We start from the raw sequence: 21271 nt of genomic DNA, 5'->3' as shown, positions 1-21271 counted from the left end.
TTTTCAATATGATATTCATATTATCAAATTTATAACTAAGTGATTGATCACTTCCAATTTCAAATTCCCTATATTCTGAATCGTTTTTTCTTTCGCCAGAAAAAAACCACTTTCTATGATAATAGTTTGAACAAGACTTCTCTTTTTTCTTATATTCTCTCTCTCTCCATATGAATCTTTATTTGCACATCTTTATGGTGAATCCTAATGCAGCGATGAGTGGTAGTATCTTTCGTTTTTGGTTCCAAGTACACGGACTCGACTAATCTTTAAATATTGTATTCGGACTCGACGAGTCCGAATCAAATTACATATATATTGCTATGTAATTGAAATTTCGTAATTATTCTTTCCTGTATTCCTAGCTATAAAGATGACCACATCAATAAACTAAATTCAGTTATTAAAGATACCACTTTTCCGAACAAAAAACATCATCATAGACCTCGCCAATTCTTTCATTGTTCAGTCAGATTTGCCACCTTTACATCCCATTCATACTGATGTTTTTTATTATGCCAAACGCCTCCAGTTCGGCTTACTCATTTCTCACATCTTTATCAGTAATCTTTACCTGGAGGATACACCAATGAGTATACCTTTATATTCCCTCCACAGTTTTTTTTCTCCACTTCACAAAACCCAATACTTAATATTATTCAATCAGATACTTACTTTCCAGCCTTTTTAGCTAATTCTGACCAATCTCTTCTGACAATATCCAGTCCCTTTAATTCTTTTGAAGTGACTATTTCACCATTTGGTCGTTTACTGACTGCTAGTGCTGCATATTTTTTCTTTTTCAGTAGCAACATTGACTTGAAAACTGCATCTATGTCTATTTCTAATTGACGGTATAGTTTGTTCAGTTCATCTTTGATCTAATAGTAAAAGGGAGTAAGCAGACATTAGTGCAATTATTACTATTGCACTAATGTCTGCTTACTCTCTTTTACTATTGTCTCGGGAACATCGTTAAATAATCCGACCGTCTCTAGTCTGGCCGTTCGTATAGAGAATTCCACCAAAGTAAACGGATCGAAGATAAAGTTATCGGGAAACGCTACAAGTTCTTCCATGGATTCCAACATAGACTAACTAACCAACATATACTAACCTAACCTAACCTAACCTAACCTAACATAACATAACCTAATCTTAAGTAACCCTGATATATATTGCTATATATCAGGGGTGCTTAAGGGTCAAAGCTGTATAACTGACAAGAGACCTCCACACAGCCTTTGAAGGGATGCGGAGAACCAACCAGTGCTTCTGACCTAACGTCCAATCCTCACCTTCTCGTGGTGCACCCAGTTGGGTATCTATCCGGATACTGAATGAACGAGGATGGGCTGGCAATTCAGGATTTAGCCAAAAAAATTGTATTCTTATTGGCTTAAACCAATATAGATAAATGATGGTACAACATGACAAAATTTCATGCGTGCTGGGACGTCGCCGGTTAAACAAGGCCCCCGTTGTTTTCCCAAGGAACCAGGGTGAACATCGAAAAGTCAGCTACATGAACAAATCTGAAAGCACACCCCAACTCATCATTACCAGAGTTAAAGATCGGTACTATTAACATAGGAATCCTGAATGGCAAAGAAATGAAGCTAGCTGAAGAAATAGATTAGTACTAGATCGACATAATAGGGGTGACTGAAACAAAAATGACAAAAACTTGTGAGAACTTTCTGAGCAATAAATACAAAATGTTATATTCAGGAAATGACAATCAAGGAAAAGAAGGAGTAGCCATAGTATTCAACACAAAATACGAGGTTAATCTTCTTGAATGGCAGGCAGTCTCAAGTAGAGTGATATGGGCAAATATCAGAATGGGGAACTGGACAATGAGGCTTATTTGTGCCTATGGTCCCACAGAAGACTCTACTAAGGTAGAAATGGAGGAATTTTTTGAGACTCTAGAGAAAGCTACTGACACAATGAAAAAGGAAAAGTTGGCCCTTGTTGGGGATCTGAATAGCAGAGTAGGGAATGATTGTCAGACATACAAAAATATTTTTGGAAAATTTGGAGAAAAGAGCAAACCTAATAGCAAATACTCGTTGGATTTCTGGTCAGGACATGGACTGGTTATTACTAACGCAATGTTCCAACATAAAAATGTGCACAAATTCACATGGAGAGAAGAGGCAAATAATAAGAAAAGTCTTATTGACTATGTTATTGTTGATAGTGATATTTTCTCTCTGCTGCAGGAACACCACAGTGTACAGAGGATTTGTAATTGGAAGTGATCACTATTTAGTCCTGAGCAGGATAAAATTGAATTTCACATTGAAAAGAAGAACATGTAAGAAAGTTTTAAAGCAAATAAAAGTTGAGCAGCTCTCAGATGTGAACTGTAGACTAAAATACACAAACATGATTGAAGAAAAAATGAAATAGTTTGAGAATAGGAACCAAATCGTGGAATTCAGTGGCAAACCCTGAAGAAAACACTGCTTGATTCAGCCAGAGAGGCATGTGACCAGGTTGTCTGTAAGGATAGAAAAATCAAAACTCCATGGTGGATACAGGAAGTTCAAGAGGCAATGAAAGAAAAAAAGATAGCATATCAAATGTTCCTGGCAAATAAGTCAGCTTTTGCTCTTAGAGAATACAGAGACAAATGTAAGAAAACGAAACACTGTGTAAAACTAGCTAAACCAAAAGTCATGGGAGGACTTTGGCAAGAACATAGAAAATAAATATCAAGAAGGTGGTACGATATTCTGGAGGTTGTTAAAGAAGCTTAGAAATGGAAGAAAGAGTGCTGTAAAAGAAGTTAGAGATGATAAAGGTGATATGAAAACAGGGGGAAAAGAAATCCTTGAAGTATGGAGTAATTACTTTAAAAAATTGCTAAATGAAACAAGCAATGATAGCACAGTGGTAAAAAAACTCAACAGGCATACAGTCAGGAATACATACTTGAAGTAGAAAAAGCCATCAAACGCTTGAAATGTGATAAGGCAGCAGGACTAGATGATATTCGACCAGAAATGCTGAAGTATGGTGGTATAAATGACTTACAGTGGCCGCACTGAATAGCTCAGAAAGTCTGGACAGAGGGACGAATTCCCGATGATTGGAGTAGCTCTCATAGAACCCATATATAAAAAGGGAAATAAAACTGAATGTGAGAATTACAGAGGTATTTCCTCCTGAGTGCTCCTGGTAAGATTTATGCACGTATACTTGAGAAACGGTTGAGAAGAATTGTGGAAGTAAAGTTTGGTAAAGACCAAGCTGGATTCAGACCAAATAGAGACTGTCAGGATCAGATCTTCACTTTACGACAAACAGGTGAGAAAGCATGGGAATATAACAAAGATCTGTATTTAAGTTTTTCGATCTGGAAAAGGCATATGACAAGGTGCCAAGAGAGAAGCTATTCAATACGCTGCAGTTATACGGTGTCAATGGGGCATTATATCAAGCAATACTTAGTCTTTATTTGAGTTGTAAGTCAGCAGTTAGAATTGAAGGAAGTACAGGAAGATAGTTTAATGTTAAATCTGGTGTGAGACAAGGATGTACATTATCCCCTCTGTTATTCATTATCTATATGGATCACATTATGAAGGAAAGTGGTATTAAACATGATATCAGAATTGGAGATGTTAACGTCAGCTCTTTGCTTTATGCAGATGATGTTATACTTCTAAATAAATCTGCTACAATTTTGCAAGATTCCCTGACTAAATTGAATAACTGTTGTAAAAGATATGGTATGAAGGTCAGCATTAAAAAGACAAAGACAATGAAAACAGGTAGAATAGAATTGTTGAAAATGTCAACTGTGTTGTGAACGGGGAACCTGTAGAACAAGTAAAACATTTCAGCTACTTAGGCACGATTTTTACTGAAGATGGTAAATTAGCTATGGAAATAGACAACAGAATCAACAAAGCTGGTAGGAAGTCAATTGAATAAATTCATGTGGAATAAGAGAGAAATTAGTCGGAACACTAAATTAGCTGTATACAAGACAGTGTTCAAACCAATTTTAACTTATGGATCTGAGTGCTTGGCCAGAAGTAAAACACTTGACCAAAGACTAGAAACCGCAGATATGAGAGTCCTGAGATAGATTAGAGGCGTGAACAGATGGCATCAATGGCAATATCATATTAAAAACAAGAATATTAGGAAAGAACTTGATATTGTCAGCATCCAGGAATGCGTTAGCAGAGCTAATCTCAGGTGGTATGCTCACTTAAACAGAATGGGCGAGGAAAGATTAGCAAAACAAGTGTTCTCTGCCAGGTTGGCATTAAAACGACCCATAGGAAGACCAAGATATAGGTGGATTGATACGGTACAAAGTGCCTTAGACGATAGAAATATAAGATCTGATAATGTCAGAGTCTTGACAAATAACAGACTCATTTGGAGGAAAATTGTAGATAGGAAGTTAATAATTATGTAAATTTTTCATGTAGTACTATGATATCCTGTACGCCCCTTGAGCGTACATGGCAGGAATTTGATGATCATGATGATGATGCTATATATCACATCACCCAAATGAAAGCAGAAAGAAAGAAAAGAAAAAAACGTAGATTTTTATTGTTTGTCCTTTTTGTTTGTTTACAACTAATAACACACCGTTTGTCGCATATCCAAAATTCAAACATTGTGCAAATATTGAATGAAATATCTAACCTGATTCAGTTGTTATATTTTAATACGTTTGCGCCCGACGATGTTTAAATAATTTCGTTGCTCAGGACTAATTCATTTAATAGAAATTATTATTTTTTCTTGGCATTTAAAATTAATACACAAATCAGGATAACATACGTATGTATACAGTGTATCAATTTCGTTTCTCATTAGTTTTTTACGAGGAATAAAACGTTATAAATAAAATTAAAATAATTGATAAATGTATCATTAGTTGTTCCAGCTTTACTAGCTCTTTCATTTTCAAGTTTCAACAGAGTCAAAAATATTAACATCTATTGCAATAAATAGATGGCAAATATCTGTAAATACAGTGCGGCATTTCAAAACTACGCGTATAGTTACGCAATACAGTACTATTGTGCTCAGTTTACTAATAATTTTTTAAAATTATTAGTTTTTGTGCTCGGTTTACTAAAAGATTTCAAAAACCAGGAGAGATTGAGCAACATGAAATTCTGGTCATTAACATTGCTAACCAGTTGTAGCCTCAGGTTTGCAACTGATGTCACGAGTCTGCTTCAAGCACGCAGTGAAAGCTCAGAAATGAAGACCTTCAAATTGCAAATATGAAGAAGCTGAAGAAGTTTTAACAGTTAAACCTGTTCGGTCAACTGTTAAATCTCCTGTTCGTTCCTTCCCTTCATGGGGATGGAAGTGTAGGAACACATTTTCAACAGAGAAAAATGCAATTGAGAATCGAGCACGAGATTCAAATTTCAAGATCACCGGAAACATTGTTACACATTTAATAAAATGTATTTCAGTCTATTGTGTATGAACACAGTAGACTTAAATGGAGAAGAGCTGCTCATCTGTTGCAACCCTCTTGCTAGAGGATGCTACCGGATGACGACGTGTATGAATAATATCAAAGTTTGATTGATTCAATTATTATTATTATTATGTTGGTGTTGTTGTTTTCGTTTCATGAACACAAATCATTTTCATTTGTTAAATTAAAAACATTGCTTTTTCTCATTAAAGTTCATAATTAACAGACTTACTGAATATTGTTTCGGGTATTCACAATAAAAATACACATTCAATAATTCTAAACTATCTAAAATTTATGCAGAATTAATAAGAAAAGGAGGGGGGGGGGTTTGTTCCTTAAATATTAAGTTCAACGTTAACCTTTTGCGCACATCGGAGTAAATTACAAAAAAAAGGTTCAGCAATGAAATCTCAATGTAATTCTCCTTGAGGAGGCTATCAAAAACACGTACCTTAAGACTGACAAAACTACAACAGAAAATAGAAACAGCTCTCAGAGTATTGCTTTTATGCAGTATCGAATTCAAGTGTTCTATGGGTTTTTTTGCTTTTCTTTCTTTCTTTTTTTTTTTTACGTTACTTCAATCCTAAATTGTGCGATTTACACCCTCTTATATCAATGATACGCTGATTAGCTGGCAGCCATCTGCTAGCGAAAAAATTCTCTACTCATTCTAGTTTTTTTTTTCAAAAAACAAGGAATCGTGACTGATATGCGCGCGCATCATGCATGCACTCACACACAGAGAGAGAGAGAGAGAGAGAGAGAGAGAGAGAGAGAGAGAGACCAATAAGAAATTATAGAAGAATGAAGGTTCCTAAACAAAGCGTAAAATTATTACTTGCCTCTTTCCCATTTATATACCATTTTAATAATGCTGCTGGTCGAGATGGTCCCACAGTGCATGAAACATCAACATTGTCTCCTACTCGATAATGAGGTCTTGTGCCAGATATTTTTGGATTTTCTGTAGGAAATACTGTGTGGAAAAAAATATCTGTCATAAGCATATTCTATAAGATATATATTTTAAGAATTAATAATAATTTCAACACTTAGAAACCTATACCTAAGAGTAAATACAATGAAATTATTTAAAATGTGGCATTCCAGGCGACATTCTGTTTTCAAAGATGCATTATCAAAATATTTTATTAAAAATAAACCACTGCATATACCGCAAACTATTTCCATCTTGCATGCCTTGCGGAGTTAAAAATTCAAGGTGCTGGTGACTCAACAAGTAAAATAATCTATCCCGTTGAGGGGGGAGGGGGATAACCAACAAATTTTGAATGCTATTGGGTTATTTGAAAAAGTTTTTCAAATAATTGTATTACAGAATTACCACTGTGTAATTGAAGCGAATGACCTATTGAGAACAAAGCGTGGAATAAATTTAAATGAAATAAAATAGAAATACGGAAAAAGAGAAAGAAAGCAGTATAAAAGAAAGTGCTTGATTTAATTTTAACACATCAGCCGGAGAGTTAGACCAGAAAGAGTTTTCTGAGAAAAATTTGGATAATTGACAACGATATCCATGGCAGAACTATATTAAAAATAAAGAACTTGACCCAATTCAATGGTAGCGTGAAATTTACACATTTCTTACTGACACGAATCCTGATGCCCTTGATCTTGATCTCCAAGTGTTTGGAGATCAAGTTACAATATTTGAAGAACTGTTGATACTTATAAATTGAGGAACTCATTCTACTGATGGATACATAATATATCACAAGTGATTAGACAGACAGACTTTATTCGATCCAGCATTTCCTATGATCGGTTGTAAGGATCTTGAGATATTTGTCTTTCGTTTGAAAAAAAACTTGGATTTGAATCCTGTTCCACACAAGGATATAAACTTTATAGGACTTTTCTCGTGAAGATCGTTAGCTAGTTTCATACTAAGGCGCTTTTTTCTTCTACCTCCAGGAAACTCGGGTAATTCAATTCACAGTCAAGTAAAAGTCAGAGAAGATATGCAATGAAAATCATAATAACTGATCATACAGCTTCAGTTGTTGGCTCTTCTGTAATTTCAGCTGAACTAACTCTTTTGAACCAGAATAATAATCATCGATTCAGTTTAGTGTTATTCTATAAATTCCACATCCACTCCTAATTAATGGCGGCTCGTTGTATTGAAATTTATAAGACCTCAGTCATGTTATATTCAAGTATTACAATATTTAATAAATATTGGAATATCTGAATACTTGTAAATATTCTTCTTCTTGAAATAGCAGTGATAAAATGCACTGATTGGGAGCACCTAAATAGGCTAAACTGTGAGTCTTTGGAAATCTCAATGATGGAATTATGCTAAGGCCATCATAATCTAGATCTGCAACCTAACGTTAGTAATTTTTGAGGTATTTCAGTTACTGTTAGCTTACTACATAATTTTTATTCCTACTTAACATGATCGTTCAAGGCTAGCCGACATCAGGATGGATAGAACCATTTAGGAATAAATCAAGGTCGGTAAGGTGTGAACACCTTTCAGAGGAAAGGTGTTCACACCTTTCAGAGGAAAGGATAATTCTCTGCAGTACTAGCACCATTACGTGTATTTGAATTTCGTCACTCGATGTAATATCGAAGTTTGGAAATTGGAAAAAGTGTGATTATGCAATTATGCATTCTAAAGAATGCATAATTGCATAATCTCAGTCTTTTACAATTTCTTAAATAACTATGAGTTAATTTCCAACCTGCATTACATATTCATTAACATGTGTAATGCAGATTGGAAATGAACTCATATCCTATTCATAAAAAGGAAAGGGCAAACATTTTTTATCATTAGTTATCCTTTATGTTTCTTTCACTTAACTTTTCTCCAAACTAATGGAGAAATCCGCTGACCATCAATTGCTATGCTGTTTGGAAACCTCTCAACTTTTCCAAATTGTTGACCACTGGAAGATGAACGCTTCTTAAAAGCTAAGGATGAAATATAGTTCGTCCTTATCTCTTAGACACCAGTGTAGTGTGTCTAAAGCAAAAAGTAGAGTAGCACGAAAAAAAAGAAAAAAACTAGTACAGTCCAATCAAGGTACAGCAAAGAGATAGAAAGAATACCTCGAACACACACACACACACACACACACACACACACACACACACACACACACACACACACACACACACACACACACACACACTTGCGTCACAGAAAAATCAGTTGTGTTAATTCTTGACTGCATTAATCCACAATAAATTTTATCCATCGAAAGTCTACATGAAATTTATTCATAAAAAAATGACAGCTTACTCATGCACAATAATGTGAATACTGGTCAATTATAGTTTCGTATGAGAAAGCAGTATGTATATGGTATGCTAAATATAAAGTCGATTGTAATGTCAAGGTATATTTCTACGGGTTTGATTTGGGTGCACGACTGAGAAGTTTCCAGCTAATACGTTCATTCCTCAATGGCATTGATAGGTCCTCGAAATGGACGGTGCTTGGATAATATATTCACGCGGAATGTCGAGCACTTCTCAAGATGACGATGTACTCGGTCGATATGTTTAAACACGAAGAAATAATTTCTGTCATCAACTTAAAGGTGCGTGGTTCATGACATATTGCAAAAATAGTTTTGTCCTGATATATTGCGGGGAAAAATGAGATTCCGTGCGCATTCCTGATAACTGATGTACCACATTCAAGCCATAAGAAAAGCCAGTTTTCCAATTCGTCATAACTTTACACCAGTAGACATTTGCGTCGGAAAATATGCAAAAAGTCATTATTTATAAAGAAAAACCGAACAGTGCTGTATACTACGGACACAAAACCAGGAGCAATCAGCAAGAAATCTCTTGATCTTCCTTAATGATTACGTGGATTGAAATAGAATATGTTATTTATTTATGTATTTATTATTGGGTGTACAGAAGTGCTGCTGAATTAATATTAAGCTTGGAGAGATTCCCTCCCTGATTTCAATCAAGAAAAAAGCGTGGTAACGCAGTTAACATATTTAGAAAACTAGATTAGAGCTAAATAAATAGCAAAAATCATAAATTCGTAACTCTTTACTGATTGATCGTCTAAAATTAACAGTGAATATCCCACTATTCTTAATAACTTGTGTTTCAGAGGAAAATTACAATAAAAACTCGGAGTATCAGTTTATTCTGCAAATCAAGGGACAAAAACGAATATGAATAATACAGAGATTTAAGAACTTTAAATGTTCAGGAAAGAACTCGCTTATATTAGTAAAAAGAAAGAAAACCGAAATATGTCATCGAATTCTACATGTAAGCTTATAAAGAACTGTCCGATTGTGTTTTTTTTTGCCCCTTTTCTATTTTGAGGAGAGGGTCCCCAGCCGCTCAACACATGTGATTAGTTTTGCTAATGGGTGTGCAAGTCCTGTGCGTTTAGAATGATCCGTCCATGCAATCCGTCTTTGCTTATTACATACCAAACACGCGAACAGACGTTCACTACGTGAACACTAGACAAGAATGAATCTTCGACCTTATATTTTAACCCCCCCCCCCAAAAAAAAAAACACGAGCTTTACGAATAAATAAAAAACTTACATTTTTAATTAATGAAAATTCTATAGATCGTAAATTTATAGAATGTTACTCGGATTTATGATATAATTATGAGAAACAAAATCAGGATGATATTTAAAAAAAAGCATCAGCAAAGCAAATTCGTCGAATATGCAGTATGATGGTTTTAGCAAAGGTTAGATAATTATGAAAGGTCAATTCGTTTTTCGTTTCCAGTGCTAAAATTCATTGCAATCTTTATTTTAAAAATATTTACTGTTTGGACAATGTGTGGAAGAAGTAAATTGGTAGATATAGATTTACAAGTTTTTTTTTTTTTTTTAATCAGATTATCAAATCAAATTTGCAGAATGAAATTAGATTAACAATTTCTAGTTTAAAACTGTTGCAAAGAGGTGTTATGATTGGAGTTATAATTATAACTCCAATTCTAACACATCTTCAGTACATGGCGCACACAGATTTACCTAAATAACTGCGGTTTTCTTTCCAGGTGGATAGAGAACATTCAGCTGTGGATTCGACGATTCGACGACTAGCAAATGTGGCACACAACACATTCTCTGTAGCAGCTCTTTAATTGAATAAAGGTACACAATTGTATAACTGTACTTATTTTAGCAGGCTTGTCCCAAGGCTAAATAAAGTCTCCTTTTATTCTCCGGCCATGAATAATTTGCAGCTACAGTTTCACTATATGTTGCACAAAGACGGCTTCAATGTGGACGAGCCGCAATCCCTAATCCTTAGGCCGTAATCAGCACATTCGCTAACAGGAACTTTACGGCGTCATCATTTCGTCTTTGTTCTGGGATAGCCCAGCAATCGATTTCCTGCAGGTAGCAAACTTACGGAAGCCCAAGGGTGAAAATTGGAGTGGTAGTCACGAACGCACAGTTAATGGATGGCTGCGTAATGTCACAAGTTTACATGCAAAAATTACATGCAAGCCTATCAACACTTCCTCCTGCTAGCGCTCTCAGAAACGAAGCTGAACGTTTTTGTTTGGAAAATGAATTAACACTTTTGTCCAGTTATATAAAGAAATGCAATTCGTTTTGTTTTCATTCAGGGGAAAGTGACGATGCAACCACCCATGCCATGAATCTGAAAGTAGAACCCTTGTCTGCTTATCTACATTAAAGCTCAAAATGTGCTTTACTATGATGTAGATAAGAATAATGACTAGTGGGAGTGAGAGTTGTTTAAACACGCTTTCATGATTTGCTGCCTCGCTCAGAAAAACATTAACAGAAATTCAGTTGTGTTGATAAAATGAAACCTTATACTACTGATACTTTTAACTTTTTAATGACGGATTGTGTCAGACTGCCTGTCGCTGTTGCAGAAATCAAATTGGAAGGCAGCGAATGTCATTGACTAGCAGAGCTGCAGTTCAAGAGAACCTACCGTCTACGAAAGGATCGGGTGGGGGGGGGGGTGCGATCTAACAGTCTAACACAGATATCATTCAAGTGTTAGGAACAAACGCACTAGATAATACGTAAATTGTCTTGCCACTTTAAAATAATAAGATATCAGTTTGTTGTCCAAAAAATGTAGTCAATAATTTCAATGCAAGTTCCTGATTTGCCTGGTCTTGTCAGGCTTTTGTGAAGCGACAGTTTGCATGTGCAAGACATTTAGAGGGTTACTGGATGAAACAAGGAATTATATTGTGCGTTAGGCTCATTTCTTCACTCTTCAGTGTCCAGAGTAAAAAATCTAACTCATCTTTCGTCGAAGGAGACCAGATAAAGATTCTCACGTCACGAACTCAAGTCTTGCTAAACAAAAGGCTTCGTCGATACCGACTGAGCTACTCTATGGAATGATAATAATATTTATTTATTTAACTTTTTTTTTTTAATTTTTACTTTTAAATTTAGGCTAAGTTTAGATTGCGTGTTTCGGGCTCTACCCGTATTTCATCGGTTTACATCTGTTTTTTATTCTATTTGGTCTATAGGTCGTTATCTCTTTCGTATGGCATTTGCTCTAGAGATGATCTTTTCGTGTTTTTTCTTCTTTTTTTTTCTGTATTTTAACAAACAACAGCATCAATAACAACAATATTATAGCTTTTATGTTTAATTCTCGAGAGTAATGAAACCTTCATATAGTTACAACAACGTAAGACAAAAAAAATGTCATACATACGAGTATTATTTATGATTTGGAAAATAATATTCATGCAATCAAATTATCTTTACAGTCAGCTATAATTGCAATTATTATTAAGCAGTTTTTCATATGTTTCATTTAATCTAGAGTTACCGTACAATGCTTGTATGCGTAGAATATTTAACAAAGCCATCGATTATTTTGTCTTAATTTATTCATATAAATAATGGAGCATGAAGACTATGTAAATTATGCGAGAGATTCAGCGTGGTTTTTCTTCAACACATTGAAGTGTTATTTTCAGAAATATTTGTATATTATTTTTGTTGCAGTATGTTTGCTATGCCATTTCTTTCATTAATCGTAACTAAGATGTATTCAAGAAGTGTGCAAAGCGAATTTGCAATTCTTAAAAATACTGAAAGCCATAATCCTATGGAAAGAAATATTAAGTAACTAAAATTCAGTAAATATAAACACAAGAATTTTTGATAGCTTCGTAACAACTCAAAGTATCTTCCTTGGGTGTAGTCATTGTAAAGATAAAAAAAAAAGTAAAATAAAATAAAACAGACACATTTTCTTTTTCTGTCTTTGCCGCAATCAGATTAGGAAAAATAGAGATGATTCTTTTCCCTTGAGATTTCTAGCTTGCAGTATAACATCACCGGAGATCATAACACAAAAAAAGCGTATGCAAGGTTTACGCAATTGAGAATGTTCTCGGTAATTTCGATGTTGCGTTTTTTAAGAAAAACCAAGACGCTCCGAAGTTGCTATAACAACGGCCCTTTATGATGCAGCACAAGCTTTTCCATTTTTAGATCAGTAATGGAGCCCTTCGTTTGTGCAGATTGCTTTAAAGAGTACTTTACATCAGAAAGGTAAACAAAATCCATGAACAAAAAAGGTTCGGAAATCTATAATGTAATATAACCAGCGGATAAGCGTAAGAGAGCGAAATTGCTGACATGTGTCTTTTGTCAAAGTAGTAAACCGAAGAAATACAATTAAATGATACTAAGTGAGTTGAGTAACAAAAGCTGGCATGTTAAAAATGCTTTCACATCAATCGTCATTGTACGTGTTTTTTATTTTGTTTGTTTGTACGTATAAAATTCTTCATAATTTCAAAATGATCCTAGTAAGCTGGTAACAATTCAACTTCAAAACCAACAACAGCAGCAACAAGCCCTAAGTAACCAGTAGTTGAGATAAGTAAACCAAACCATTGTCGCAGTAAGAATGAAATTGTCTGACGGTCAACTCTGTTTTGAAATGAAAAGTTGACCGCTATTCATTCATATTAATCTCTCATGGAAATCAATACTATTCTCATGAACCAACTCAATTCTAAAGGGATACTGCATTGCAGCAAGATATCTGCATGCGTTTCCCTATTATACATCTCCAGTAGACACACGTAAGCATGCAAGCATCACATGACGATATACTCCGCCAGTTTATTATTGTTATTTATAGAAAACCTCATGAACTCATCATTAAATTACATCAACGGTATCAATCAGTACCTGGTCCCAGTTGGTGTAAGTTAGTTAGTTAGGTGTAAGTATATCTAATACATATTGGGTATATCTAGTGGTGAAGTGGGAGTTATGAGTACCAAATCCACCACTAGATATACCCATATGTATTAGATATGGAGTATCTAGTGTCTAAATACCTCTGTTAGACTAATTTTTTACGCCCATTCTATGCCAGTTATAGGGCATTGAAGAGAATCTTTATTATTCGAGTGGCTGCAAGGCTTTAAGATGAATAGTCAATCTCTTGATAACTGCTACTGGAAAACGTGCTTTCCGAAAAAACTTCGACTTTTTGCCGAACATTTGGAAAGATTATTTGAAATGAATTCCGAGTCTTTATTCGCTGGAAATCACAATTACCGGAAAACTTTTAAAATTTCAGTTACCGGAAAACATAAAATCTTGTTTGAACGACTTCCTAAAATTAACGAAGATAATTATTTAAAATTTGTTACAAGGGAAGAATCTAATAAAGTTTAAATAAAAGTAATGGCGTAAAGCAAATTTTCTCTTGGAGTAACGGTATTAAAAGTATCATCTAAAATAGTAAACTCCGGCCTCAATGGGCATCCGCAGAAAATTCTCCAGCGAGGGCAAAGCAAATTTTCCAGGGGTGGAAAGCTTGGAGATAAATAATTACACCAATAAATTTTTATTTAATTATTTAATTTTTTTCACAAATAGATCCCAGGGGGACAATTGTCTCGTTTGCCTCCCTCTGCGACGCCCATGCTCGGTACCATCATTAAACAAACAGGTAATGATTAAAAAAAAAAACTGGCTAACGAAAAGGGAATCAGATAAATACAAATAACAACAACAATGTACAGCAGTAATTTCAAAAGTTTACCTTGTGAAATATGGCAATTGTGATGCTAGTTTAATACTAGAGAAATACTGGCTATAAGTTTATTACGGAACTTATAGCTAAGACAGCCTGATTTATTCTTGCCGTGTCTATTCTATTAAATTAATAAGCCATTGTACTTATTACGAGATGGTAAATGATATACTGTCCATTCTTTGGAAATGGATTGCCAATTTCCTCTCGGATAATTCACAACATGTGAATGGATTCTTTTCCATAGGATCCTCTTCTATCACTAAACTCCAATCCTATCCATAATTATGCCAATGGACTCTCCATTCCTCTTTTTTCAAGAATTGGTACCATAGATGTCTTAAGGATTATTATTATTATTTTATTATTGAAAAATATAATATATACAGGTAACCCTCGTATAAAGCGGTACTTATACAACGCGGTTTCGATATAACGCGGTCTACAAATTGTGGTATCTCTTGTTCAACGAGGTCTACAATTTCTAGTAATCCTTTATTTTATTTCATTTTTTTTTTCATATTTGTCACCGCGGGACTTAAAAATCAAATTTTATCTTCGTTAAATTTGTGGCTGCCCGTATCGCGCAAGTAGTTATAAGTATCGAATTTTGCTTTATTCTCTTCTTCTTCTTCTTCTTCTTCTTCTTCTACAGCTTCTCCCATTTAAATGGGGTCACTGTTTTGTAATGAGTCTCCTCCACACCTTCCTGTCTTGGGCTGTCAGCACATCCAAGTTCTTCATCTTCAAGTCCTCTTCTACCAGCTCCCTCCATCTCTTCTTTGGCCGCCCACGCTTCCGCCTTCCTTGCACATCCATCTGCATGACCCTTCTTCCCACATATTCGTCCTCCCTCCTCATCGCATGACCAAACCATCTCAACCTTGCCTCCTGTATTTTCGCTCCTAAGTTCGTAACTTTCACTGTTCCCCTGACATAGTCATTTCTCAGACGATCCTTTCTGGTCACACCGCACATCCACCTAAGCGTTCTCATCTCTGCTACTTCCATCCTGCTGATGTTATTTTTCCTCAGGGCCACAGTTTCTATAGCATATGTCATAGCTGGCCTCACTACTGTCGTATAAATTTTGCCTTTCAGATTGATCGGCACCCTCTTATCGCATAACACTCCAGCCATCTCCCTCTAGTTCCTCCAACCTGCTTGTATCCTGCATCCCACTTCCTTCTCAGCTCCTCCATCTTCTTCCACTGTTGAACCTAAGTATCTAAAGTCTCTCACCTTCCTGATGACATTTCCTTCCAGCTCCAGATCTGTCTCCTGGCCACCGCCCACTGCGCAACACATATACTCTGTCTTACTTCTGCTCAGTCTCATACCTCTCTCTTCCAGTACTTTTCTCCATCTTTCCAGTTTAGTTTCCGCTTCTTCTCTTGAATCTACACACAGCAAGATGTCATCTGCATACAACATTGTCCAAGGTGCATCTTCTCTCACCTCCTCTGTTACCACCTCCATCACAATATTAAACAGAAACGGACTTAATGCTGACCCTTGATGCAAGACAACTGTTACTTGAAAACTTTCTGTCTGTCCCAAACAGGTCCGAACACTTGTCTTCACATTTCTGTACATTTCCTGCACCAACCTGACATATTTCTCCGGCACCTTCTTCTCCCTCAGACACCTCCAGACTTCTTGCCTTGGCACTCTATCGTATGCTTTCTCCAGATCAATAAATACCAGATGTAGCTCCCTTTGTTTCTCTCGATATTTTTCCATCATCTGTCGTAACCAAAAGATAGCATCTGTTGTTGATCTACCAGGCATGAAGCCAAATTGTTCCTTTGCAATCTCCACCTCCTCCCTCAATCTACCATCAAGAACCCTTTCTAGGATCTTCATTGTGTGGGACATCAACTTTATCCCTCTGTAATTTTTACAGTCTTGTGCATCCCCTTTACCCTTGTAGATGGGAACAAGAGTACTCTCCCTCCATTCCTCGGGTATATTTTCCTGTTGGCAAACTTTCATGAACAGGTCCCACAGCAGGTCAATTCCCTCTTCCCCCAGTGCCTTCCATGCCTCCACTGGAATTCTGTCGGGGCCCACCGCTTTTCCATTCCTCATCCTCTTCATGGCCTCCGTCACTTCCATTCTACTGATGTTCTGCACCATCCCCTCAGAAGGCTGCCCATCTCCTCTGTGAGTCCTTGCATTTTCCTCATTCAAAAGTCCCTCAAAGTATATTTTCCATCTGTTTCTTATGTCCACATCCCTCCATAATACTCTTCCTTCAGCATCTTTGATCTGCCTCACATGTAAGATGTCCTTAGCTGCTTTATTTCTACATTTCGCTACTTGGTAAAATTTCCTCTGTCCTTCCTTTGTTTCTAATTGATCATACAGATCTTGATATGCCATGGCCTTCGCCTGTACCACAACTCTCTTGGCTTCTTGCTTTCTCTCTCTTTGTACACCTCTCTGTCCTCTTCCACTCTTGACTCATCCCACTTCTGCTTTGCCTTCCTCTTAGCTGTCACTGCCACTTGTACATCATTATTCCACCACCAACCCTCCTTCTGCTCTCTAATCTTTCCAGATGTCTCACCAAGCACCTCGATTGCACAGCTCAGGATTACTTTTGAATTATGTTTCCACCAATCTTGTACACTTTCCAGTCCATCCGAAATCCTCTCTAACACTCTCTCCCTAAAACGATTCCTCACACTTTCCTCTTTTAAGCGAAACCACTTAATTGTCTTCATCCCATGGCAACCAGAAGTTCTTATCTTCGATCTTATTTTAAAGTCTGCGCACAGCAGTCGGTGTTGTTGTGCTACTTGATCTGTTGGAATTACTTTACAATTTGTCACAACCTTAAGATGTTTTCTTCTAGTCAAAATGTAGTCAATTTGCGAGCTGGTGTTACCACTTCTAAATGTTATCAAATGTTCTTCCCTCTTGAAGAAAAACGAGTTCACAATTGCCAGATCAAACGCTACTGCAAAGTCCACAACCCTCTCTCCTTCCTGGTTCATCATTCCCACTCCGTGGCCACCATGCACCCTTTCACAGTCTCTATTCTGTCTTCCTATGTGCCCGTTCAAGTCTCCTCCGACAATCACCATCTCATTTTCTTCCAATTCCCTCATTTCTTCATCTAACACGTTCCAGAACTCATCTTTTTCCTCTGCTGTACAACCAACTTGCGGGGCATATACACATAATACACCACCTCTCCAAGACCCAATTTCATTCGCATGATCCTGTCGTTCCTTCTACCCACGTCCAGTACTTCACCCTTCATTCTGCCTCACACCACAATTCCTACACCATTTCTTCCCTCGTTATTCGCTCCAGAGTAGAACAATTTATATCCATCTCCCAGTTCCTTTGCCTTTCCCCCTTTCCACCTTGTCTCCTGCACGCATAAAATGTCCAACTTCCTCTTCCTCATCATGTCTGCCACCTCTCTTCCCCTTCCAGTCATGCGTCCAACATTCAGTGTTCCCACTCGCAACATCCTCTCCACCTGCTGGGCTCGCTTCTTTAACCGCACCCGCCCTTGATGCGGTAGCCCTCGTCCACTTCTCACAGCTGTAGGGCGATGTGGCTGCGCGTCGCTTAAGGGGTACGCCCTAGCCCTTATATCATTTTCTCTTCGACTCATAATCATAGTTTGAGTTGGCACTGAAGTTTTCCGACCGGATGCCCTTCCTGACATCAACCCTCGCATTTATCCGGGCTTGGGACCGGCACCTATTGAGGCTAGCTTGCCTCCTTCGGTGGCTGCATAAGACGAAATGACTTAGCAAGATAGGAAAGACTCACCCCTAGCCCTCGAATACTCTAATAGCATCAGGGGGAAGGAGCAAGGACAGGAGAAAGAAGCAAAGAAAGAAGAGGAGGGACCAGTCTACAGAATAATATAACAGATATATATTACATGAAGTAAGGCATGGTCCAGCATCAGGTACCTCGGGTTTGCCATGCCCGTACTCACTAAAGTGAGCCCTCGAGGGTTATTGCTGGGTCAACGGTAAGTGCAAAGCGCGTTGCTCGTGTTTGCGATATTCTAATAGAAAAAAATGGAGAAATCTCTAATGATTTGGATAGAAGATTGCACTCAAAAGACAATTCCTTTGGATGGACACCTTGTTAAGCAAAAAGCTCTCAAAGTTTATAAACATTTAAAAGAACTTGATTAAGATTCTTCAGAATAAATCTCTCAGCATGGATTTTCTGCCAGTAAGGGTTGGTTCGAAAACTTTAAAAAGTGGTTTTCTTTGTATAATCTTAAAATCGGGAGAATAAGCATCAGCAGATGTTGAAGCTGCCCGGAAATACCCAGCAGAACTTTTAAAAATCATTAAAGAAGGTGGTTACAGTGCAGACCAGGTATTCAATGCGGATCAATCTGGGTTATATTGGAGAAAAAATGCCAAAACGCACACCTATATTTCGAAAAATGAAAGATCAGCTCCTGGATTCAAAGTTTCCAAAGATAGAATTACTCTACTGTTTTGTAATAATGCATCAGGTTATTACATGACAAAACCAATGTTTATTAACCGATCTGCAAATCCTCGTGCGATGAAAGGGCTCGTCAAATCCATCCTACCCATGCCTTTTTGTTGGCGGGCCAACAAAAAGGCATGGGTTACAGCTAGCATGTTTGAAAATTGGTTGTTCAAGTGTTTTGTAACCGATGTAGAAAGTTACACAAAGAAAAAGAATATGGACTTCAAAATTCTACTAATTTTAGATAACGCACAAGGCCACCCAACAAACGTAAGCCATCCGAATATTAAAATAACTCTTTTGCCGCCTAATACTACTTCACTTATTCAACCACTCGACCAAGGAATAATATCAACACAAGTCATATTATATTCGGCGAACATTTCAATTAATTTTGGAAAAAATGGAATCTAATCCAAACATGACACTGCCTCAAGCGTGGAAAGAGTTTTCCATACTGAATTGTGTAAAAATTATTTCTCTGTCCATTAAGGAATTACAACCCTCTACGCTGAATGCTTGCTAAAAAAAAAAAAAAATATGGCTTGAAGCCGTAATGGAACAAAATTTCTTACCTCCAGTGGATGCCGAGCTACGTCATTTACTAACATATTTAACACATATGTTAGTAAATAAAGTAAATATAAAGGAACAAATATGAATACCAATGCAGGAATATAAAGTGAAATTTAATCAAATTAAAGAAAAAAAATTAAGAACTGCACTGAAATTATTTGAATTCCATAATTAAAATATTAAAATTCTGCTATTTTAATTCAACGTAGTCATTCCATTATAATATTATATATAATATATATATATATATATATATATATATATATATATATATGACAGAATGATCATTGACTCGGTTAACATACATAGTTTTATGAAAAAAATTGAATGACTAGAACCGAGATTTAATTAAAAAGGTTTTAATATAAACACACTACTAGTTTCGGCCTGTAACAGCCTTCTTCAGGTGACATTATAAAAGAAAAAACACTAAACATTGAGGGTTAAAAGACTATGAACATCATAGACAGTCTTTATACATAATTAGCATTAAAACGTTGTAGTTGTATTTGAAGCTGTTCTTTCATTTGTTGCATTGTTGGGAGAGTGCGTGCTTGCTGCATCACGTGAACGCCAGTACATGATTACAGCTGAATGACTATCAGGGAGGTTGTAGCTTAAGTTGTTATTTAGATGAACAGGATTGAAGATGATTTCTCTCGATTCCACAATTTTTCTCTCTATTTCGTCACTGCAACGGAAGATGTTTGTAGATTTTTCCCAGCAGACTTTGTGACTTTGGTTATCATCATTAGGATTAGCCGAGAAGAGGATATGACTTGATAATGCACTTGCTCGCTGTCTCTTGTAAGTAATGTCTCTCATGTGTTCTTCCATACGCATTTCGACAGATTTGTCTGTTTGCCCGAAATAAGGAATATCGCAGTCACATAATATTTTATATACGCCAGGGTATTTGAGTTGATGATGACAAGGTTTTGGGTGGCTAATTAAGGAACGGATCTTTGGAAGTGGAGTGAACAAGGTTCTGATATTGTATTTTTTTAGAACTTTTGCTAATTTATGTGAAACAGTACTTATGTAAGGAATAGATATATTGCCTTTGAATCTATTTGTTTCTTCTGAGTGATGTCTGGGAGGATTAAGAAGGAATTTGTTAATGATTTTCTTGGAATATCCATTAACTTCGAAAGACGTTTTCAGATGGTTTATTTCTGTAAGCAATTCATTTGGATCATCAAGAAGAGAACGGGCTCTATGTCCCAAGGTGGAAATTATTCCAAGCTTATGAGGAGGGAAATGATGGGATTGACTGTGCAGATATCTGTTGGTATGTGTGGGTTTTCTATATATCGATATTTTTAGTTTATCAGCAGAAGAGCGAGTCAGTTTGACATCAAGAAAAGGCAAGGAATTATCGGTTTCAAGCTCAGCAGTAAACTTAATACTTTGATGTCGGCTATTGAGATGTTCGAGGAAAACCATAAGGGATTCATGTCCATGGCTCCAAACAATGAAGACATCATCCACATAACGTTTCCAAACTTTAGGTGTTAAAATAAAGGAAGAGATAGCTTTGGTTTCAAAATCTTCTAAGTAAATATTTGCAAGAACAGGAGATAAAGGATTACCCATAGCCAGTCCATGATTTTGTTTGTAAATATTATCTTGAAATTTGAAGTAACCGGACCTGATGCAATGTGT

General features: G+C 36.4%; 1 protein-coding gene across 3 annotated transcripts in view; it reads right to left on the bottom strand.

The window, feature by feature from the left end:
• Positions 1–21271, bottom strand: part of LOC150098281 (synaptogenesis protein syg-2-like) — a 362825-nt gene that overhangs the window by 41337 nt on the left and 300217 nt on the right. For all 3 annotated transcript variants that reach the window (XM_090406405.1, XM_090406406.1, XM_090406407.1), the window contains exon 4: positions 6325–6458. In XM_090406405.1, coding sequence (XP_090262531.1) covers positions 6325–6458 — 134 coding nt within the window. The remainder of the gene's footprint in view (positions 1–6324; positions 6459–21271) is intronic.

The sequence above is a fragment of the Typopeltis vanoorti genome, chromosome 16 (genome assembly GCF_054136105.1).
Source record: "Typopeltis vanoorti isolate ZY-2024b chromosome 16, IOZ_Tvanoo_1.0, whole genome shotgun sequence".
NCBI classification, from domain to species: Eukaryota; Metazoa; Arthropoda; class Arachnida; order Uropygi; family Thelyphonidae; genus Typopeltis; species Typopeltis vanoorti.
This window is presented reverse-complemented; position numbering and strand designations above follow the sequence as displayed.